Source organism: Sus scrofa, chromosome 4 (genome assembly GCF_000003025.6).
Source record: "Sus scrofa isolate TJ Tabasco breed Duroc chromosome 4, Sscrofa11.1, whole genome shotgun sequence".
Lineage (NCBI taxonomy): Eukaryota > Metazoa > Chordata > Mammalia > Artiodactyla > Suidae > Sus > Sus scrofa.
The window spans coordinates 15,298,110-15,323,133 of record NC_010446.5 but is presented as its reverse complement, the minus strand read 5'-3'; the positions used below and the strand labels follow the sequence as shown (position 1 = coordinate 15,323,133).

The following is a 25,024-nucleotide window of genomic DNA, read 5'->3' as shown; positions in this document are numbered from 1 at the left end:
ATTGAAAATACGCGTCTCTAACAAGCAGCTTTGATGCAACCAGAAATTTGAAAACCACTGATCTTAGGTCAAGTTGTAGTCCTGCAATCAATAATATTATTCATGTGTCATCTCAGTAGGATTTCTCCCTGTCTCCAGTAGAAAGGCCTGGTCTAGAAGGAGCAAAAGATAAGCAAACCAAACCATCCTAGGGTTGTGTAGCCAAATAATAAAAGTTAAAAACAAAGTATAATGGTGTTCCAAGGCAGGGGCGGGGTGTCAGCTGTTTGGGGACACAGAAAGTGTTAGGAACTTAGCTCTTCCCCAAGTGGAAGCTTCACCTAAATATTTTCCAGGGGAACAAAGTGGATGGAGTGTACCACTGGCAAAAGATGATGACTCACTGAGGGCCCAGATGATGGTTAGCATTTTTTAGCAATGAAGTATTTTTAATTAAGGTAACAAAACAAAACAAAACAAAATAAAACCTTCTATGATAGATGGATTTGTGGCAGAACAAAAGGGAATTAGAGGTTGAGAATTCAGAAAAGGCCTCTCTGAGAATCTGGGATTGAGGTCTGAATACAGAGAAGGGGCCAGTCCTGCAAGCAACTCGAAGAGGCATTTTCCACAAAGAGGAAGCAGCAAGACAAAGACCTTGAGGCAGAAAAGTCTGCTGAGTGTGAGGCACAGAAAGAAGGCCAGTGCGTTTGGAGCATCAGGAGAAAGGGGGAGAGGAGTTTCCTGGTGGCCCAGCAGTTAAAGGATCCGGCATTGTCACTGCTGTGGCTCAGGTCACTGCTGTGCTGCAGGTTTGATCCTGGCCCAGGAATTTCCACATGCCTTGGTCAGAGCCAAAAAAAGGAGAGAGAGAAAGGAGGAGTGTGGCACGAGATCATGTTGAAGAGGCAGGGGCAGGTTGTGAAGCAGATGGTTTGTGTCTAGAAGGAAAAACAAGAATTGCAAGGAGTCAGCACATAGCAGGAAGACTAAATAGTTGAGGATTCTATACCATGAAATCCTCTTCACTTAAAAGAAAGATGAAGATTCCCTTTAAATATGAGCCTTTATTTCTCTCATTTACTTACGTGCTTGTACATGTAATAAGCACCAAATATATATACATAGATGTATACACATATATACATATGTTTATATATATTTTTTAAGTGCAGAGGTTAATAGATGGATGGGGTCAGGACGCAGAGGCAGGAGGAATAACTTGAACAAGGAAGAGAGAAGTGAGAGCCCCTGACATGCTGGATGGGCTGCAATGATTCTTCATGTGGCTGGAAGGAGAGGAGTGAGATTTGGAGGGAGAGCAGAAACATGTCTTCTCAGCTGTGCAAAATTACCAATTATACCTTCCTTCCTTAGAGAAGGAGTCATCTCAAGTTCCCGGCATTAAAAAGCATAAACAAATCTCTCGGCTCTACTATGACTTTTTTTTTCCTTTTCCTGATTTGAAAATGCACATACATCCTACACCAAATCCCAAGATGCTAAATAGTCAGCATTTTGACCCTGCTCGGTTCACTCTGCAGCGTCAGTCTTTTCAATTGCAATTTATGCTCAGACTGCAATTGAGTCAACTTAACTTTAGTCAAACCAAAGATTTCCTTTCCAGGAAAATCTCCGTTCTTATTTTCAGGAGGTATTGTTATAATTTAGTTATATGTTCATGGATAGACTTTTCAAGTTGACCCTATTTCATATGTCTATTGCTATGTGAAAAACCCTCTCCAAAATTTAGAGGCTTAAAATAACAACTTTTGTATTTGCTCACTATTCTAGAATCCAGACTGGGCTTAGCTGGATGAGGTTACCTACTGATTTTGATGTTGGCCACTGATTGGCTGAATTCAGCTGTGGTTGGCTGGGGACTGGGCTCAGTTGATAAGCTGGGATGGCAGGATTTCTCTCAGGCCACTTCACAACTTCATATACCCTGTAGCAGGGTAGTTAGGACTCCTATTTTGTGGGTGGCGCACTCATGGCATGCATAAGTTCCCGGACCAGGGATCTAAACTAAGCCACTGCATTGACAAAACTGGATCCTTAACCCGCTGAGCCACACAGGAGCTCCTATTCGTGTATTTTTAATGAACTTGCAACTCTCTGATCAAGGCTTCAGAAGTTCAAAATTGAAACTGATGCTAATTTAAAAAACATACAGGAGTTTCCTTGTGGTGTTTCAGGTTAAGGATCCAGTGTTTTCACTGCAGTGGCTTGGTTCTCTGCTATGGCATGGGTTCGATTCCCTGGCCTGGGGACTTTCACACGTGGCTGGCATGGCCAAAAAAAACAAAAACAAAACAAAAACATACAGAAAGAGGAATAACCTATTATATACTAACCTATATAGTATTGCGATAAATACCACAGGCACAACAATGAATTAGCTAAAGCCTTGGCCTTGGTACTGAGGCATCACACAATGGATGTGAAATAATGGTATCCACCAGGAGCCATGGGATCGTGAGAATTTAACTCAATAATTTAAACTGAATGGATTCCTGCCCACCAAGACTGCTATATTTCATTTATATTTTTCCTGAATTGGAATAATTCAACATGTTTATTTAAAAGGTTATATTCAATCTTACTGCAGAGTAAAGATTAACTAATATATGAATGTCAAAATGACTCTATTGCCCAATATGTTGAATTCTACTAAAAAAAAAAAAAGACAAACTATAATATAATGCATTGCAACAACTTAACAGCAACATTGTGAAGCATGTGGGTGACTTGCTTAGAGCCACAGAATTCTGAAGCTTGCAGATACCCACAGACTGATACCAGAAGATCCTCAAGGGAGGGGGTTGGATCTCTTGAGTCCGTTTACCCACCTCCCCCATGAGCTGGTTCCTTACTGGACTCCAAACATATACTAAGAGGAGTACAGAAAATACTTCTTTCTGAATTGCATTTTCAATTTCTAAGTTTTACAGAGACAAGGAGAAAGCTGAATCATAATTAGTTAAACTATTTATTAGCTGTCTGAGTGGGAAGAATATTGCGGGAAGATGTAATTACAAAACCTAAATGTAGCCGGGATCTGGCCTAGAGTTTTCAGCCTGTTTATAAAACATGCCAAATATCAGATTGCATGCAAAGGGTAATGTGTTAATAGCACACAGGCAAAACACCGGCTGCAATTTCTAGGAAAGATGGAAGATTTTGGACTAAGCTTTTGGCAGAGCTGCTCTACGACATACTTTGTCTCTTGAAATCTAACCACTTAGAAATAGAAAGGAGTTGAAATAAAGGAGGAAAGTTTATTTTAAGCAGCTTAAGCATTGTTCTTAATGCTTAAGAAATCTTTCATTTTCTGCACAGGAAAATAAAAATACAAAAAGCATGGTACCAACCACCAGAATGTTTTTTCTGTAAATTTAAAACCCCAAAGTTATTCACCCTTCTTTCCAATTGCCTAACATAATACAATCCTGTAAAATTTGAAGAGCCTAGAATTTGGAATCAGAAGAGTTGTATCTAAATAAGGTCTAGCTACCTTAATAGCTTTGCAACTCTTTTCATCTATAAAATTGAGGCTTGTATACTGCCCTTACCTATTTTTCTATAAAAATACTGGGATTATCAAGATATTCTGATGGCTTATCAATAGTTACTGTTTGCTTTGCTTGCTATGGGAATTATGATTTTAAACATTTTGGGATTTATCTCTTCCGCCCAACAACTACAATGATACATTTTCAATTTTTGCTTTTTCCCACTTTGCTTTTACTTCTCTCATCATCCAGAGAAGAAATCTACACTTATTACACAGTGGGCAAGTCTGTGATTGTTGCAAAGGGGGACACAAAGATGAATAAGATCCTACCTTCAAGGAACTTATGGTACAACAGAAGGGATAAAGGTACCAAGAAATGCCCATGAGAAAACATAACCTGGAAGGATAGATTATTATAATACTGGCCTCCAATGAATGATGCCTCCCTGTGTCCATGCCCCTTTGCAATTTGACATTGCCACTCCTCACATCAGAAGGCTGGAGTCAATTTCTCCATCCCTTTGAATCCGGGATGGTTTTGTAACTTGTCTTGACCAAGGGAAGATGGCAGGAGTCATGTGGTGTAAGGTCCGTCCGGAGTGTAGGCGTTATGAAACCTCATGATTTCTACTTTTACTTGCTTGGGACCCAACTGCTACACAAAGAAGTTTTGGCCAGACTACAGAATGATAAGAAACCATGTGGTGGGACAGATCAGAGTCTTCCATCTATCTACGCCCAATCTTAAAACCTGCAGCTTCTGCCAACTCAACAGCTGACTGTAGCCATATAACTGAATCCAGGCAAAACCAGCAGAGCAATTGACAGCCAACCCACAGAAATGTAATAAAATTGGTTTCAGCCACTAAGTTTAGAATAATAAATGAGACATCTGATAAGTACTATAATGGAAGTAAAAAGTGATTTGGGAATAAAGAAGAGTTCGAAATTATTTCCTACTCAGAGGATGGAAAAGGGACGGGGCATGATGGTGGTAAAGAAACATTGACAGCAGTAATGGATTTTATTGCTTTTCCTTTTATTCTCTGGGGAAGCATTATTTTATAGAGCTTTATTGCAGATATTTAAAGGGTAAAATCTGATGAATCTTGGCATATGTATGTATCTCTAAAACCACCACCATAATCAAGATAATGAATGCATTTATCACCCACACAAGTTTTGTGATCTCTGTATTTAGAATCCTTCCTCCCCTTGTTGCTCCCTCTCATCCTCAGAAAACCAGATGTTTGCCATCACTATAAATGAGTTTGCATTTTCCAGGGTTTTATATAAATGGAATCATAGCATGTGTACTCGGTCTTCTTTCTGTTGGCATGATTTTTTTTGAGACCACCCAAGTTGCTGCAATGTATTAGTTCTTTTTCATTGCTGATGTGAATTACATTGTATGGATAGACCACAACTGGTTTATCCATTTTTTTCTGTTGATGGACATTGGGTTGCTTCTACTTGGGGGCTATTAAAAATAAAGTTGCTGTGTACTTTAATGCATATACGTGGACATATACATGCATTTACCTTGCATGAATACCTCAGGTTGGAATGGCTAGATAGCATGATAAGTGCATGTTTAACATTTTAATAAACTGCTAAATTGTCTTCTACAGTGATTGTACCATTTTACATCCCTACAAGAAGTGTTATGTTCCAGTTGTTCCACATCCTCATCAACTCTTGGTATGGCGAGTTTTTTTTTTTTTTTTTTCCTTCAATTTTAGCTATTCCCATGAGTGTGGCTTTAATTTGTATTTTTATGACTGATGATTTGAGCATTTTTTCATGTACTTATATGCCACCTATGTATTTTCTTTGGTAATGTGATGATTCAAAGCTTTGCACATTTTTTTCCTCTTGGCTGTGCCTTCAGCACATGGAAATTCTGAGGCCACGGATGAAACTTGCGCCACACCAATGAGTGAAGCCACTGCAATGGTAACTCCAGAATTTTTTTTCTTTTTTTGTCTTTTTAGGGCTGCACTGGAGTCATATGGAAGATCCTAGGCTAGGGGTTAAATTCAAGCTGTAGCTGCCGGCCTACACTACAGCCACAGCAACACCAGATCTGAGCCACAATTGCAATCTATGCCATAGCTCACCGCAATGCCAGATCTTTAACCCACTGAGTGAGGCCAGGGATAGAACCTGTGTCTTCATTGATACCAGTCATTTGATACCACTGAGCCACGATGGGAACTCCCAATACCAGATTCTTAACCCACTACACCACAAGAAAACTCCAGCACACTTTTAATATATTATTGAGATATGAGATTTTATGTATTCTAGACAAAAGTCCTTTCTTGGATATACATTTTCTAAATATTTTCTCCCATTTTGTAGTTTGCCTTTTCATTTTCATTATGGTATCTTTAGAAAGTTTTTTTTTTAATTTTTAGGAAGTCAATTTTTTTTCTTATTGATTTTTTATCCAATTTGAGAAAAATCTGCCAACCAATGTTTCTAAAATTTTCTCCTATGTTTCCTTCAGAAAGTTTTATACTTTTACATTTAAGTCTATGATTCGCTTTTAATACCTTTTTGAATACTGGCTTAAGATGAGGGTTGAGGTAAATTTGAATCTTTTGCTTTGAGGGTTTTTTGGGTGTGTGTGTGTATGTGTGTGTGTGTGTGTGTGTGTGTGTGTGTGTGTGCGCGCGCGCATGTGTGTGTATCAATTTGTTCCAGCACCATTTAAAACAAAAACAAAACAAAAAAACCTACCATATTCCCACTGAATTTGCTTGGCACTTTGGTTGGAAATCGATTGATTATATATGCATGGGTCTATTTCTGGACAAATTCCATTGATCCATGTCTATCTTATTTCATAAGTCTATATTCTCTCTTGGTTATTGTTGTTTTATAACAATCCTGAAGTCACATAGTGTAAATCTTCCACTTAGTTCTTTTTCAACATTATTTTGGCTCTTCTAGGTTCTTTACATTTTCATACACATTTTAGAATGAGTTTAAAAATCTGCTGGGATTTTGCTTGGGATTATATTGAATAATATAGTTCAATTTGAGAATAAATGACATCCAAACAATATTGAAACGTCCAATATACTAGTAAAACTGTCTATTTACTTAGCACATTTGTTTAACCCTGCAATGTTTTCTGGTTTGCAATAAACAGGACTCACATATCTTTGTCAGATTATCTTTAAATATTTATTTTTGATGCTACTGTTTAATTTCAATTTCTGACTGCTCATTGCTTCTATATGACAATAAAAATGCAAAGTAAACTACTGATAAAACAAAAAGACCACCTACTGAATGGGAGGAAATATTTGCAAATGATATGACTGATAAGAGGTTAACTCCAATATATATAAACAGGGGTTAATAGCCAAAATATGTAAATAAGCTCACACAACACAATATCAGAAAAATAAATAACATAATTTAAAAATAGACAGAAGACCCAAAGAAACACTTTTTCCAGAGAAGACATTTAGATGGCCATATTGGCACATGAAAAGATGCTCAACATCACTAATTATCAGAGAAATGCAAATCAAAACCACAAAACATCATGCACACCTGTCAGAATGGCTATCATCAAAAAGACCACAGATAACAAATGCTGGTGGGGATGTGGAGAAAAGGGACCCCTTATACACTGTTAGTGGGAATGCAGATTGGTGCAGTCACTATGGGAAACAGTGTGGAGGTTCCTCAAACACTAAAAATATAACTACCATATGATCCAGCAATTCCACTCCTGGTTATATACCCAAAGAAAATGATAAACACAGCAGAAATTGGCAGAACACTGTAAATCAACTATAATAAAAATAAATAAATATGAAAATGATAATACTAATTCAAAAAGATACATGTAGCACCCCTGTGTTCATAGCAGCATTATTTACGATAGCTAAGATATGTAAGCAACCTAAATGTCCATCAACAGATGAATGGATAAAGAAGAGGTGTACACATACAACAGAAACCTACTCAGCCAATAAAAAAATGAAATTTTCCGTTTGCAACGACATGGATGGACCTGGAGAGTATTATGCTAGTGAAACAAGCAGACAAAGACAAATATTCTATGTTTTCACTTATACGTAGACTCTAAAAGATAAAACCAGTGAATAAAACAAAAAAGAAACAGACTCACAGACATAAAGAAAAGCTAGTGGTTACCAGAGGTGGGGGGGCAAGACAGGTGCAGAGGATTAAGAGGTACAAACTACTGTGTATAAAATAAATAAGTTACAAGGATATACTGCCCGGCACAGGAAATATAGTCAGCATTTTATGATAATTTTAAATAGAGTATAATCTTTTTTTGGCATGTGTTTCTTTTTAGGGCTATACCCATGGTATACAGAGGTTCCCAGGCCAGGGGTTGAATCAGAGCTGTAGCCTCTAGCCTATGCCACAGCCACAGCAACACCAGATCTGAACTGCATATGCAGCCTACACCACAGCTCATGACAATGCCACATCCTTAACCCACTGAGCAAGACCAGGGATTGGACCATGTCCTCATGGATACTAGTCAGATTCGTAAGCCATGACAAGAGTATAATCTTAAAAAATCGTGAATCACAATGGAATATTACTCAGCCATTAAAAGGAAAGAAATAACAGCATTTGTAGCAACATGGATGGACCTAGAAATTATCATGCTAAGTGAGGTTAGGCAGACAATGAGACATCATATGCTATCACTTACATGTGGAATATTAAAAAAGGACACAATGAACGTCTTTGCAGAACAGATGCTGACTCACAGACTTTGAAAAACCATCAAATGAGACAGGTTGGGGGATGGGGAGAAGGGCTGGGGGTTTGGGATGGAAATGCTACAAAATTGGGTTGTGATGATCGTTATACACCTACAAATGTAATAAAATTCAAAGAGTAATAAAAAATCATGAATCACTATGTTGAATGCCTGAAACTTACATAATATCATAAATCAACTATACCCCAATCAATCAATCATTGATGGAGGAAAACCCAATATAATTGATTCTTGTATATTTCCCTTATACCCTGCCACCTTGAGAAATACATTACTAGCTGCTTTCCAGCAGATTAAGAATTCCTACATAGATGATTGAGTCATCTATAAATAAAGACGGTTTCCTTTCTTCCTAATGTGAATGTCAATCATTCATTCATTCAGCTTTATTGCACAGGTTAAAATATCCAGTACAATTTGAATAGAACTGGTAAGTATATGCATCCTTGCTTTGTTCTTGATCTTAGAGGAAAAGCATTTCAGTCTTTCCCTTTAAATATGATGCTCGATGTTAAGTTTTTCACAGATTCCTTTTATTGGGTTGAGGAAGTTCCCTTTGATTTCTAGTCGTGCTGAGACTTTTTAATCAATTATGGATGTCTGACTATTCTATTAGATTTTGTCTATTTATTTATTTATTTATTTATTTATTTTTGAAATGGTCAAATGGAGGAATTAGGTCCTTAAATACTAACGATTGTTCTACTTATTCCCACTCCCAGTCGCCCTTAGGGTTCTCTCTTTAATTACTACTTCATTTCTAAAAGTTAGAGGAGAAAAACTAACATCAGTGTATACCAATAGCATTCATTAATTTAGGAGAAACAAGTGGTCTGTTAGTAAGGTTTCATTATGAGCACACAACAAACCCTCAATTACTTGCTGATAGGCTGGTTATCCACTGACTTTATGAATCCCAGGGTAGCATTTCCATGTTTCTGAGTCATTTCCCCTTATTGCTGTCAGTAAATATGCAAAGAGTACTAATCTTACTATTTAAATATTAATATTTAGGCTTAAATCAGAAAACAATAATAGTGCAAAACAAATAAGAAACACTTTATGTAATCCCAATCCTGGGCATACATCCAGAGAAAACCATAATTTGAAAAGATACATGTACCCCAATGTTCACTGCAACACTATTTACAATAGCCAAGACATGGAAGCAACCTAAATGTCCATCAAAAGACGAATGGATAAAAAAGACGTGGAGCATGCGTGTGCGCGCGCACACACACACACATACACCACACACACAATGGAGTATTACTCAGTCATAGAAAATAATGAAATACTTCCATGTGCAACAACATGGATGGACCTAGAAATTATCATACCAAGCAAAATGAGCCAGATAGAGAAAGACAAAAACCCTATGATACTGCTTATATGTGCAATCTAAAAAAATGATACAAAGGAACAGAAATAGACCTACAAACATATAAAACTTATGATTACCAAAAAGGAAATGGGGGGGAGGATAAATTAGGAGTTTAGGATCAACATAAACATAAACACAATACTATATATAAAATAGATAACCAACAAGGACTTATTGCATAGCCCAAGGAACTATAATCAATATTTTATAATAGCCTATAAGGGAAAAGAATCTGAAAAAAAGATACGTAAAACTGAGTTAGTCTGAGGTACTCCTGAAACTAATACGACATTGTAAATTAAATATATTTCAATTAAAAAAAACATATAACACATTCCAAAATGAAATATATTTCATATGGCAGAGATTTTTCTTAACATCAACTTTCCAAACCTAGCATACCTGCTCTTCCCAGGTATCATGTGTGTTTAGGCTCTCACTTCTTTCAGCTCCTCCCTAACCACCCTGTATAAAAATAACCCCTTACATGTGACTATGGGTTTCTCTCCCCCTTGTTTCATTTATCTCTATAGGACCAATCACTACTTTTTTAAGTGTAATTTGCTTTCCTGTATTCCTTCTACCCATGCCCCGCAAAGAATAAGACGCATGAGGATGGGGATGTTTTGGCTATTCATTCAGTTCCTAGCACATAAACTTAGGATTTGTTAAATGCACTTGGAGATTTTCAGCACAATTCCCTTAGATTACAAGTGAGAAAATAACTACATAAATACAGAGGCAAAAAGGAACCTGAGCAGAGAAGAGATATCATGGAGTCCGTGAAAATGTTGTCCTAATTGCATAGTAAAGAGTTAAGAACACAGACTTCACATTTGGGCAAAGCTGGACTCTAAACCACTTGGTGGTGACATTCTGGGCAAACAACCTCTTCATGTCTCTATTCGCCCAATATGAAATAGGGATAATAACACCACCAACTTAACGTTGTGATTAAAGATTAAGAGTGATAATGTGTATAAAATACTACAGTACAGAGCAATAAATAAGTGCTTAATAGGAGCTCCCACTGTGGCTCAGAAGTTACAAACCCAACTAGTATCCATGAGGATACGGGTTTGATCCCTGGCCTTGCTCAGTGGCTTAAGTATCCAGTGTTGCCGTGAGCTGAGGTATAGGTCACAGATGCGGTTGGGATCCTGGGTTGCTGTAGGCTGGCAGCTGCAACTCTGATTCAACCCTTAGCCTGAGAATGTCCATATGCTGAAGACACCCATTCACATGGGATTGGGCTCAAGTTTCCATGCAGTGACTGCACTCAGCTCTGGGAATGTACTGTTTTCTATAGACTGACCTTAAACTGACAAATAACCTATAAATGAAATCTGCCTTTACACACCCAGTATGCAATAACAATTTCATAAAGGGAAAGACTGAGCAACACAGTTATCTATCACTGGTCGCTATATTTATTAAATCCACCACCACCATTTCCCAGCTTATTTATTTGAATGCAGTGGAAACCCATCATATCCTAGTTGCTTAGAGGCTCCCCAGTGTCTTCAAACAGAGTGTTGAAGATGGCTCTCCTAATTGCTCTCTACGTGAGCACTGATCTGTTGTTGACTGGCCCAATAGCTCTCATTCTAGGAATGATTTTTGCTCCTTCCTGCGCCTGGGATGTTTGGTAATGTCTGAAGACATTTTTGGCTGTCATAACTGAGGGGTGGATAGAGGGTGCTACTGGCATTTAGTGGATTTGATGCCAAGGATACTGCTAAATATCTACGATGCACAGGACAGCCCCCGTAATAAAGTATCTAGCAGAAAATGTCAACAGTTCCGTGATTAAGAAGTCCTGCATTTTTTTTTTTTTGTATTTCCCAAATCATTTATGGCAGGACTACCTAGATTCTAAGTTTATAAAGCCATAAAGCAGCAAATTAAAGAGAGAGAGCAATTGTCAGAAGTGAGAGCAGCAAAAAAGAAAAGGAAAAAAGGGAAGTGAAAAACTATAAAAACCAGATTCCTAAGGTACTGTGCTGCAGCACAATAATAATGTCCATAAAGATGACGCTTAGCCACCAAGAAAAAGATCACATTATATTACATTTAATACATTCTTAAGATGGCCAGAAAATATAATTCTAAAATTAGGAAGATTTACTTCAAAATGGTTTACATGAAATTTTGGTGTAAAAGGTAAACTTCATTACCTTCAAAATTCATCTTCTAGAGAAAAGGAGTAAACAAAGGAGTTAGCATGTGGAAGGCTTGGAGATCTCTGCTCTAACTACCCATCAATGTAACTGACACCAATCCCCTATCTAAAGCTTTGCTGACATCCTATTAAAGATCCAATTATCTCAATATGGGATCATCCTCTCATAATCTGTAATGCTGTATCTTAGATGTGGACTTCAGGGAAGTGGTGAATAGTTCCTTCTTTTACTGTTGCAGTGACACTGCTACACCCCTGTAACAAATCTGCATTTATTAATCCTATTTCCTTCAAGCTACAGAATAACCAGGGTTTTCTGAGATTAGAAAGAGAATCCAATTTCAAAATCAAAACCACATTCCAAAACTTCTTAAAAGATATTTTTTTTTTTTGGTTCAATTCCTTTGTAAAAACATTGGTCACCATTTAACATACAGTGGCAACAAAATGCACCCAATTTACATGCATCAATAAGTCAATAAATCATAACACACAGACAACACAACATGAATTTCAAACAAACAGTACTGACGCAGTTCACGTAGCATTTAACCATTGTTAGAGTGCTCTCGATAAAGAAATACCTAGTATGAGAAGTAAGAATTCCAGTTTCAATCTGAAATAAGAGTCTTCATGACAAGTAATATGAAATGATGATTATACGAAGTCATTATCTTAAAGGGAACCATTTTTCAGAAGTCACTTTGTGCAAAGCACCATACTAGTGTAGAATAAGATCATGGAAAAAAAATATATGCCTTAGGTTATGGAAAGGGTTCAGTTTTTTAAAAACTAATAGCTAAGTGAAGCAAATTTTTATAAATTAAAATACTTTTCAGTATGAAGGTGATATATTCCATGTTTGACATCTTAAATAATTCTACAGACACTCAGCTAAACTGAAAGATTCTGTAGGATTGGATTATTTTCAAGACCAAAAAAAAAAAAAAGGAAAGCAATAATCAAAAGCCCTTTCTAAACTCACAGGCAAAGTTTCTGGATGTGGGATTTAATAATAAGAAAAAAATTTAACCACCATAATAAAACACATTTTTGGAAAACAGAAAAGACTTGCAATACAAGTTAGAGACAAAGATAATTAAACATTTACCCCCCGACACCCAATTTTTTTAACCACTCTAATCCTATCATCTGAAATAATAAAAAAAACTTTTGGTGTGTCTGTGGTGTTATGTGGAAGATATAAACCACAATTCATTAAGATGTCAAGTTTTATAATTCTAATTTGATCAAATGAGACTGTCATCTTATTTGTACATATATTTTGTTATATGGAATGATTTTTTTCCTTCAAAAATCTGATTAAAAGGATAGCACTAAACCATTTTGAAGTGCACAGAAGAGAATTTATGACAAATTACCTTATGAGAAAAAATACCTCCTCTGAAAACAAGAGCTCAAAGTAAGTATGTGCAAATAAAACTTTAAAATAAAGTAGTTGTAAATAGAGCCATCTTATAAGTTTCCCTTCTTTTGCATTTAACAAAATAAATAATTTCCGTGGCCCAATTAGTAATTTTAATTTCTATTTTTCTCCTCCATGATGTGTTTACACTAACAAGATTTTTTAGCATGTGTAACAGACCACATGCTAACAAATTTTAAAGGTTAATAAAATTAAAATTTATGATTTAAAAGTACAGATATGAATCATATCTATGCGTAAATCAGATACACAAACTGGGACTAAATAACTTCTATCTAGAATATGATTTAAACACCACACACAAAAAAAGAAAAGGGACCAAAAAAGGGAGAAAGAATTTCTCCTCATATAACTTTTCACTACTAAGATACATACAGCAAAAAGCAAAATATGAAATTTTTTTTTCACCTCCAAAGAAGTTTCCAGAAATAAAACTTACTATAAACAACCTCAGGATTATGAGTACTCAAACTCATTCAATTCTGATAAGAAGTAGACATTTGGGGAGGGGGGAATCCTTCCCAAACAATATTATTTGTTTCTCATTAACCTTACGAATATCACCTCAACTTCACCACCTACAACATAAACCTTCTAAACAGTTCCTATTTTACACTTCTGCGACAAAAATTTTTTTAGTATCTTAATTTTCAAGTGTCACATCAAATCCCTTAGGTTTACCTTAATTCCACAATCCCCATTAAAAATACTCTAGAATAATGACTTTCCCTTAGGAGTCAGAAATCTCTCTGCAATTATTCAAAACTGAGAAAAGGTTAAAAAAAAAAAAACTACTTGAAATAATACACTTGTTAACATATATGGTTTTATGTAGTAGAGAGACTACATAACTGTTCATTCTGATTCATCCCTGGCTCTTGAGACAATAAGGTCAGAAAATTAAAATGAGTGGTAGATATTTAAAATATTTAAAGTCTCTGTCCATTCTGAATAGATGATTTTCCTTTAAAAATAACTGAAATTATATGATTGTAAATGTTTACTATGAAACACTACAAAACTGAAGTTGCCAAAAAGAGAGTAAAAAAAATAAACCTTTAACTAATATTAAACATCCTAGTAATTTGGAAAAAATCTCCAGGTTTCAAATGTAACTACAGGGAACAACAACAGAAAACACTTTCATGCATAAACACATGGTAAATAACAAACAGGCGAACTCCAAGTCAGTACAGTACATCAATGACTGATACTTCAACAATATTTTGGTATCCAAAGAAAGAAAAAGGAAAGGTAAAATGTTGACTGCCACCGATGAAAAAGCATTTCAACAATTCACATAAAAGTTTTTTTAAAAAGATGTCCTAAGAAAACCAAGCCACAATAAGTTAGTGTTTTCCATAACACATGCTGAATTATTTGATCCCATATCTATACACTGTTACTGTCTTAATTCCTATATGTTGGGACAGCATATTTAATGAGGTACATTAGTTTACATCTTTTTATAAGTATTCTAAGAGAGTTAATTTTGCTTTTCCAGTTTCTCATCTTCTTCACCTCCTCCAAAGAAAATCAAAGGGAACATTCCTAGAATGCAGCCAATAGTTACCCCAACAGCTTTGCCCTATGGAAACAAAAGAAAACATTTTAAGAGTTATTTTACCCCTGTAAGAGGAATCCCTGCTTAGGTCTTTATGATAAAAATTACTATGTACTATAAAATTCAACTGTGACTACTTCTTTTGATCATAGTAGCAAATATAAAAATAACCCACAGAACGTTCTAAAACAAATAATATGTACAGTTCAAAGCAACCAGGAAAATTTTTTTCAAATTGTCATAAAAATAGCATCAAAGAAATACTCAAGGAGAAAAGCACTTTTTAAAAGTTATACATATATTTTAATGTCAGAAGAGAGGAAAAAAGGGAAAATCTTACACCAACTATTCTCAATATATTTGGATTTGCTACCCTTTGTATATATTCCTTTTCAATATTTATTCCCATGTATACCTAATTAATGTAGGTCTAATCATTTTGTAAACAAAGCTTTGTTTTCTGCCTTGCTCTTTTCCCCACAGCACAAATACTAATAATAAACTCTTTTACAAACTGTTTCACAAACTTAATATGAAAACTCCCAAATTCCACTGAATTGATGGGCTTATAAACTACTTAAAGCTCTCACTACTAAAAGTCATTGCTACTTTTTCACCATTGTGAGTGATAGTACAATAAACATTTCTTTCTTTCTTTCTTTCTTTTTTTTGTATTTTGCCTTTTCATCTTTTTTTTTTTTTTTTTTTGTCCTTTTCTAGGGCCGCTTCCCACGGCATATGGAGGTTCCCAGGCTAGGGGTCTAATTGGAGCTGTAGCCACTGGCCTACGCCAGAGCCAAAGCAACGCAGGATCCTAGCCACATCTGTAACCTACACCACAGCTCACAGCAACACCGGATCCTTAACCCACTGAGAAAGGCCAGGGATTGAACCCTAAACCTCACGGTTCCTAGTTGGATTTGTTAACCACTGCGCCACGACAGGAACTCCAGAACAATAAACATTTCTATATGATTCTTCCTCAATTATTTATTTGAAAATAAAATAATATGAATATTCATAGGGTATGGACATGATGTCTACTCTAGACAAAACTGCAAATATGTGTACACCAACTGCAATACATTTTTATGTATATATACACAAAATTTTCCTATGACCTTGCCTACATTATTTTTTTAAATTTTAAATGATCTTTAAAATCTGTACTTTTATGATGACTATTAAGATTAAATACTTTTCAATTAGGTTTTATGTCTTCATACAAATATTTATTGAGAACCTACAACAATGTACCAAACTCTGTGCTGGGTACCAGGGAGACTGACAGGAATTCATTCTCTTCACCAGGAAGTTCCAGTTAGTTATATAGAGAAAGATAAAAAGACTAAAAAAGTTCTATCAGATGTTATAGGTGCTATGATAGCTATCACTATCATCTATAGTCTTGAGTAAAATGTGCTTCATACCTTGTCCATTAATCTAGATCACAAAGATTTTTCAGTAAATTTCAATAGTAGGCATTAATGTTTTGATAATGGCTTGCATGAAAAATACTCAGTTCTGTTATTTTGATGGTTTTGTTGGTGGTGGTGGTAGTGATCATGGTGGTATGCCTATGCTTTATATGGACAGGGAAATTTGTCAATTTCATTACATCAAATTTAAAAGGTATCACTCCTACAGAGTTTTAATAAGCAGAAATTTTCTACATTTTTTTTTTTTTTTTCCTGTCTGCACCCACAGCCTGTGGAAATTGCTGGGTCAGGAATCAAACCCATGGCACAGCAGCAATCTGAGCTGCTGCAGTGACAAGACAGGATCCTTAACCTACTGTGCCACAAGGGAACTCTAATTTTCTGCATTCCAGATGCTGACAGAGTTGATCCTAGATTTTGTTTGTTTCTTTTTGTCTTTTTGTCTTTGTAGGGCCGTACCCACGACATATGGAGGTTCCCAGTCTAGGGGTCCAATCAGAGCTGTAGCCACCAGCCTACACCAGAGCCACAGAAATGTGGGATCTGAGCCATGTCTTCGACCTACACCGCAGCTCTCAGCAATGCCAGATCCTTAACCGGCTGAGCAAGGCCAGGGATCGAGCCCCCATCCTCATGGATGCTGGTCCGGTTCATTAACCACTGAGCCACGATGGGAATTCCTAGATATTTATTTTGACCTTAGATAATATTTGTATTCATTTATATTCTATAGCCAGGAAAGGATAGAGTCTTTTTTCTCTCTCAGCCCTGTTGACCTTATGTCCTGTTGAGATAACTGGGTTGGAACTTACTGACTGGCGGGGAGGAATGCCTTGTTTTCTAGAAACGATAGTAATGATGGTAATAGACATTCTAAAAGAAGGGGAGGGAAGTGGAAGTGGAGCCTGTTAACAATGGTCATTTTATGTATGTTAGGAATCTGAAATAGAATATAGTCTCTTTTACATTGGAGGAGATATGCTGGAGGAGAAGGAAGGAAAGAAAGTGAAGGAGGGGAAGAAGGGAAGGAAGAGAAGGAAGAGAAAGAAGGAAGGAGCATGTTTTGATAAATCCCCCAGCAGCATATGGAATGATTCTATTCCTTAGTTGTTGATTCAGCTGGTTTTATGTGGTTTTATGCTAGGATCACATCTTCTATCACATTTGGTTACAAACAGCCTGAAGTAGTTCAAGTTAGTGATCTATTCATGACACAAGCCAACTCTGAAATTGCCCATTATAGGATATATGCCAATACATATACAGGTTCCAAATAATATAGGTTGTATTTTAAAGCCTCATCACCTTGCTTGGCTTTCTTTTCTTCTATCTTTTTTTTGTGTGTGTGAATTCCCATAACACCTGCAAATTTCTAATATACTAAATATTTGCCAAAATGTTTTTCTCCTTCCTACTAGAAAGTAAATTTCACCCGAAAAAAAGATCTTGTTTTATTAACCAATATGCAAAATTCCTAGAGCTACACCTTGCATACAGTAGCAAACAATATATACTTGTGGAATAAATGAATGATAATACTCATCTCTAATCCATACCTAATTACTGATCTTTAATCCAAATGTCAACTAGGTGTTACCACCTGAATGTACTATTTTAGTATCTCAAATTCAACATGTCCAAAAAACAGAACTCATTTTCTTCCTCAATACACTCGTTCTTCTCCTTTTCTCCTTAATTGATGGCATCATGATCCATCCCATTTCCTTTCACTATCACTCCATTTCTAAGGTATGAGGTTCAACCTCCTCAGTATAGCTTATCCATATACAGAAAGACCGTCCTTCCTCTCTGATCCAGTCTAACCTTGCCAATATTGTTTTCTACTATGCTTTTATCCACAACTACTATTCCAGCAACACCTAATTTCTTGTATTTCCCTGAATACATGCTCTTTTTATCATGCCTTTCTACTAGCTAGTCAATATACTTGGAATCCTCTTGTTCACCTGGTAAATGTCTCATCAATTATTTTAAAATAAGCTTCAATCTGGAGTTCCCGTTGTGACTCAGTGATTAACGAATCTGACTAGGAACCATGAGGTTGCGGGTTTGATCCCTGGCCTTGCTCAGTGGGTTAAGGATCCAACGTTGCCATTAGCTGTGGTATAGGTTGAAGACATGGCTCCAATCCCAAGTTGCTGTGGCTCTGGCTTAGGCCGGTGGCTACAGCTCCGATTAGACCCCTAGCCTGGGAACCTCCATATGCCACAGAAGCAGCCCTAGAAAAGACAAAAAGACCAAAAAAAAAAAAAAAAAAAAAAAAAAAAAAAAAAATAGCTTCGATCTAATACTCACCAAGAAATCTCCAAAAGAAATTTCTCTCCACAAAGTTACTTTCTTTCACTGGTGCCACTGCTATATCTAATGCATAATTCTATTACTGTAAATGTCATACTAAGGTATAACTTGTTTAATGTGTTTGGTTCTCTTCCTACACAATCCTCAAAAAGAATCATAGTTTATTACTCATTTTTTTTGGCCATGCCTGCAGCATGCAGAAGTTTCCAGGGCCAGGGATCAAACCCAAGCCACAGCAGTGACAACACTGGATCCTTAACTGCTAGGCCAATAGGGAACTCCTATTACTCATTTTATGTCCTTCAGTCTCAGACCATAACTGATACTCTTCAACATTAACTGAACCATAAAGAATTTTTTAAACATCAAGTATACCTACAAAAAATAAAGACTCAATAAAGAATTAGTTTTTCTGAAAACTGTTAAGGCTCAAACAATTTCTGTTAAAAGCGCCACCAAATCAATTTTAATCTCAAATTTCCCAAATGTCTGACATATACAGTGTTTTGCTCTGGCTACCCAAATTCATTATCATAAACCATATAAAGTACTCACCAAATGTGTGCTAACACGTGTTTGCCACATGTCAACTTGCTTTGGTGTGAGATCAGGAATTGATAGGCCTAACCTGGAAGCCAAAGCTTCAACGTAGCCTGCAAGTCTTCAAAGATACAAGAAGACAGGATTTAAGTTTTTAAAGAGACATATAATGTCTTCACATAAGGAAAAACTAATACATAATTTTATACCAGTAATTGGCATTCTAGAAATGCATAAACATTCTTTTACAACTCTCATCTTTATTGTGTATAAATATATATGGTTTAAAATTTTTCATATTGCTATATTTAATACAGAAGTAACTTAACTTAGAGCAATTATTCTCTCCATTATTTTAAAAAGAACAATTTAAGGTATATAAAACATTTCTACACAATTACAATTTATGCACTTATTTCAAATTCAAAGCAAAGCACTTTAACATATGACATGTTAGTAACTATAATCAGATAACAAAAATTTCCAAAATTTATCAGATTGATATACTTAGGAAAAGAGCCTACAATTTTTGGGCAATTTCAAATATTTATCAATTCTAAGTCATCATTGCTTATTGGATACAATTTTACTCCACGAACTATAAGAAAGAAAAAAGGTGCCAATTAAACTATGCATATCATCAATTATAAGATGAATCCCAATGTCACATATGTTGCAGTTCTAAAAACCTGTGTAACTAAGATTGATAAAATGTGGTATTTCTTACTTAATGATATTTTTTAAAGGCGGAGGAGAAATAGTTCTTAAATATAAGACTCCTAACAAAATCTTTGTCTCTAATAAAAAATAACTGTTTGCTGATGCAATCTAAAACTAAACAGCCTTAAAGATCTCTTAGAACTTGGTGCTATTAAATATAGAAAACTCTCACAGTAGCTATATTATCATTATTAACCTTAATGTTGGAAACTGGGGAATGGAACATTTAGGGGTAATATCGCTGTAGATTTATGCCAAGAATTCCAGAAATATAAAATTTCTGCCTCAGCCAAGAAGCAAAGCAATTTTAACTCCAGGGCAGAAGTCTAATATACAGAGTTAGATCATGTATAAAGCTGGCTTTGCCTAGATTATAGGGCTAAGACTTCCACTGGACACAAATCCAAATCTCAAAACTTTAATGAACCAAAGAAAGAAGAAACAAAACCGGGGAATTCCCGTCGTGGCTCAGGGGTTAACGAATCCGACTAGGAACCATGAAGTTGCGGGTTTGGTCCCTGGCCTTGCTCAGTGGGTAAAGGATCTGGCGTTGCCATGAGCTGTGGTGTAGGTTGTAGGTGCAGCTCAGATCCTGCGTTGCTGTGGCTCTGGCATAGGCCGGCGGCTACAGCTCTGATTGGACCCCTAGCATGAGAACTTCCATATGCCTCGGGAGCAGCCCAAGAAATGGCAAAAAGACAAATAAAAAAAAAGAAGAATTAGAAAGGAGAAACAAAACAAAAGACTGAGCAAGAGAGAGTATGTTTATCACAATAATTAATGCCAGCTTAGTCTAATTTATACTTCCCAGGCTTCCCCAAGCTCAGGAAGCAGCCTAGGCCATCTGGTGCTTAGAAGAGAGAACGTAAAAACAGAAAGGGAGAAAGCTGGTCTTTTCTAAGTATGCATCCTCAGTTTGCTTCGTCATTCCTGTTAAATGCAATAAAAAAACGCAAAAACTAGCCAAGCACATGTACAAGTTGGCCACTACTCCCTTTGAAAATTTCTCCCTCTAGAAAATATGCCCAGTCGGTATCCTTACATTGGAACCATATCTCTTATCTATGAGCTTAGTGGGAGGAGGGTAGGGATTAAATAATAATATGGGTTCTTAATTTTAATCCTGTCTCACCCTTAGAAATGTTTATAAAACACATAAAAATGGAGTTCCCGTCATGGCTCAGTGGTTAACAAACCCGACTAGCATCCATGAGGACACGGGTTCAATCCCTGGCCTCGCTCAGTGGGTTAAGGATCTGAAGTTGCCATGAGCTGTGGTGTAGGTTGCAGGAGCGGCTTGGATCCTGCACTGCCGTGGCTCTGGCATAAGCCAGCAGCTACAGCTCCGATTCAACCCCTAGCCTGGGAACCTCCATATGCCACCAATGCTGCCCTAAAAGACAAAATAAATAAATAAATAAAACACATAAAAAAAAAAAAAACACTTCAGTAAGTGAAAAATCAACTCTGCTTACATTCTGGTACTTGTAGAAAAAAATCTGCACGTATCAGAATTGCTTGAGAAGATTGTTAAACACAAATGCAGGGCTCCATCCTCAGAGACACTAATTTTGCATGACTAATTCTGCAACCTAGTTGTCTACATTTGATGTACACCAAAGATTTAGTGCTACTGATTTAGAAATATTAAATTTTAAAATGTAGTTCTAAAACACAAACACAAAAATAGATGTGCCTTTTTCATGAATAAATAAATGGACCTACCCGAGACCTGCTAAATCTGACACAAGATTTCCCAAAGCTGCAGCTAAAAAAATGAAACATGGACACGATTATTACATAGAGTCTGAAAAATCATTATAATACATCAGCATGTAATCAATAAAGCACTGTTCTGGAAGAGTCATCACATTTCTAAACTACAACAACTACATTGAAAGTAACTCATTCGAGAAGCTCTGAATCTCAAGGTCTCAAAACAGAACACAATTTTTCTGAGTATTCTAACCTCCATCAAGTAGTAGGGTTTTTCTGATGTGGCAGTCAGTTTTTTGTTTTGGTTTCAATATTAAAACACCTGGGAGTTCCCGTTGTGACTCAGTGGTTAATGAATCTGACTAGGAACCATGGGGTTACAAGTTTGATCCCTTGCCTTGCTCAGTGGGTTAAGGATCCGGCGTTGCCGTGGCTCTGGTGTAGGCCAGAGGCTACAGCTCTGATTCAACCCCTAGCCTGGGAACCTCCATATGCCGCGGGAGCGGCCCTAGAAAAGGCAAAAAGACCAAAAAAACAAAACGAAACAAAAATTTAAAACACCTGTACAACATTTTGTAATTGTAAATTTCAGATAATATTTAAGGAAATATTTAAGGATACTTGAAAGTTAAGGAGTGAAGCTACATGTACAGCTCTGACATTCAAGAAAATCAAGCAGAAGAAATGTCTCTTTCGTTAACTCAACTACTTTATGTGTTCCATATAATAACAACACAGAATTAGCACCAAATTTCACCATCATGAAGAACCGGGTGGTATTTGGGAGGAAAGAAGGAGATAGAACCAAACTAGATTTTCAATCTTGTATTTCCATCCTTGACTTTTCTATCCAACTTGAAAATAAATAAGAGGAAAAGGGTAGGAAGGTTTCAGGGTAACACCAAACTAAGAGAAAAAGTTTAACACAGTGAATATAGTAGATTATTGTTACCCATTAACTAACATAAAGTACCTAAACATTCTCAGAAAAATATATGCTACATACATAAAATTAAAAATTAGAGGACTAGATTAAGGATATAAACCAAGAGCTCAATGAGTAAACTCAGTCAAATAAAGTATCCTCTTCTAAACCCAGCCTACTAATATGTTTTGTAAATATATAGACAAGGGAATAATTATAGACAATGGAGTAATAACATTATTATTATTAAATACCTGCCATAGTTGAAATTCCCAAAATAATTCCAATAGACAACTCAATATGGGTTCCCTGAAAAACAATTACAAAGAAATTACTCTTACAGATTAAAACCAAAGTGACTATAAAAGAACAGCAAAACATTAATAAAGGATAAAATAATCAGTTGTTAAAGCAAAATTATATGCATACAATATGCATAAATATATACATAAGCTATAGCAATTCACTTTATTAAATATGTGCATTCATGCAGAAATATCAATACTTTAAGAAAATTAGCTTTTCATAAAAATAAAAATAGCAACATAGTAACACAATTTATCATCAATAATCTTTAATTTATATTTTCCTACCACAGAAAGGTGCTTTAACATTCTTTAAATACAAAGATGATCAACTCACCTAAAGTTTAAATTCTAAATGATATAACTATATGATTGATATTTACCCTATAAACGATTTCTTACTATGGCATATGGAAGTTCCCGGGCTAGGGGTCAATTCAGAGCTACAGCTGCTGGCCTATGCCACAGCCACAGCAACACCAGATCCAAGCTGTGTCTGCGACCTACACCATAGCTCAGGGCAATGCCAAATCCTTACTCCACTGAGCAAGGACAGGGATTGAACCCTTATGGATAAGGCTGAACCACAATGGGAACTCCTCCTCTATAAAAGATTTAAAAGACAGACTAAACCAGTTTCCAGGGACCCAAAAGGTCACAGACTTCAAAAATTATCCTTATTACACTTAATTCTTTAATGATTAAGTAGTGAGACTATATGATTCATTTATAAACAATGACAACATTTAATACAACAGAGCTACAGCAAGAGCTCCACTGTATTTCCACTGAATTTATTTACTGAAAGAGTTCAAGACTTTTCTATGTCTACCTCATCTCTTTAAAAAAAAGAGGGGCTCGTATTTTTACTTCTACTTTAAAGAGAAGGAATTGAAGTGATTAAACTATCCAATGGGTTATTAGATATAATAAAGAAGAAATCCTAGAACCCATTGTGCTAATTCAATTCTAATCCTTACATAATGCTGCCATAAGTGGACTTAATTTTCAAAGCTCTCTTAAACACTGATGCTTGAAAATTTCTAAAAATTGTTTAAATATCAAAGATACTTGTAGAGCGAAAAAAAAAAAAAAGAATGTCCTATTTGGCATGTAGAAAAATTGCTTTACTCAATTATAAAATTAAAGAAAAGCTAAGTTTAATTTCCCCAATTTTCTTTCCCCAAGGGCTTTGGGCTCCACTCCTTTAAAATATAATTCTTCTAGAGTATGGACCAAATAGCCAGATGCATAAAAGTCTCTAGGCACTTAAAGTTAACACGGTTGTAGGGGTATCCAAAGAAACAGATTTCTGAAGAAGAAACCTTAAGAACAGGCACAAAGAGGTATCTATATATGGATGTAAAACCCTGGAGAAGAGAAGCACCTGACAGCTATGGTGAATAAAAAAATAAATTCAGCATCTTTAACCAAAATGAAATCATTAGAAATAACCCAAAAGGAAAAAAAAAAAAAAAAAAAAAAAAAAGAAAGAACCCAAAAGGAACCTGTTTGCCAAAATACGTATTTATAAAGCATTTAAGTGTTTAACCATTTGGTTAAATTTAAGAAACCTAAATGTCCTTCTATTAGCATGAAAAGCCCCATATAAAGTCAAATTTGGTTCAAAGGCAATGGACTATCCGCTCTTTTCCTTTTTTCCCATGTTTACATCAAATTTCATGTTAACAGGTGAGGCAGAAATTATGAATAAACTGAATACCAGTTGTCTTAAAGTTATACTTGGTTCATCACTTTAATACAATTAATCTATGCTAGAATTCTAATTAATTCTATCCTAATTAAATTATAAAAAAAAAATCCCCCAACCCCACTAAAATGTTATAAAAAGCAATACTAGTAATATAAAATATAGTTTAAAAACTATGAAATTAAAACTTAGAATGAAAAACAGCCAACAATAAGGGTTAACTCTACTACCAGAAATTATACAGGAATTTGCTTTTATGACTACAACTAGGGTAGCAGCCAAGAGAGTTCATCTAGAAGGAGAAACATCAAATGGTATGACAAAAAAAGGAATCAAATATCTTCTCAACTTACTATTTTCAAATAGTCATAGCTATTCTACAATGTTAGGAGGCAGTTTTTTTTTTCCTAAGATGAAAACTTAATTTTCTTAAGATAATAGTGTTTACTTATTTCCCTTTTCATAGATTCTATAGTTATTTAAGGACTCT

General features: G+C 35.8%; 1 protein-coding gene across 2 annotated transcripts in view; it reads right to left on the bottom strand.

The window, feature by feature from the left end:
• The window catches only part of TMEM65 (transmembrane protein 65), a 53,951-nt gene continuing 34,710 nt past the window's right edge, over nucleotides 5,784-25,024 (bottom strand). For both annotated transcript variants that reach the window (XM_021088951.1, XM_021088952.1), the window contains 4 exons: nucleotides 22,773-22,827; nucleotides 21,603-21,645; nucleotides 19,173-19,278; nucleotides 5,784-14,883 (listed from right to left, as the gene is read on the bottom strand). In XM_021088951.1, coding sequence (XP_020944610.1) covers nucleotides 14,782-14,883; nucleotides 19,173-19,278; nucleotides 21,603-21,645; nucleotides 22,773-22,827 — 306 coding nt within the window. In that variant the 3' untranslated portion in view covers nucleotides 5,784-14,781. The remainder of the gene's footprint in view (nucleotides 14,884-19,172; nucleotides 19,279-21,602; nucleotides 21,646-22,772; nucleotides 22,828-25,024) is intronic.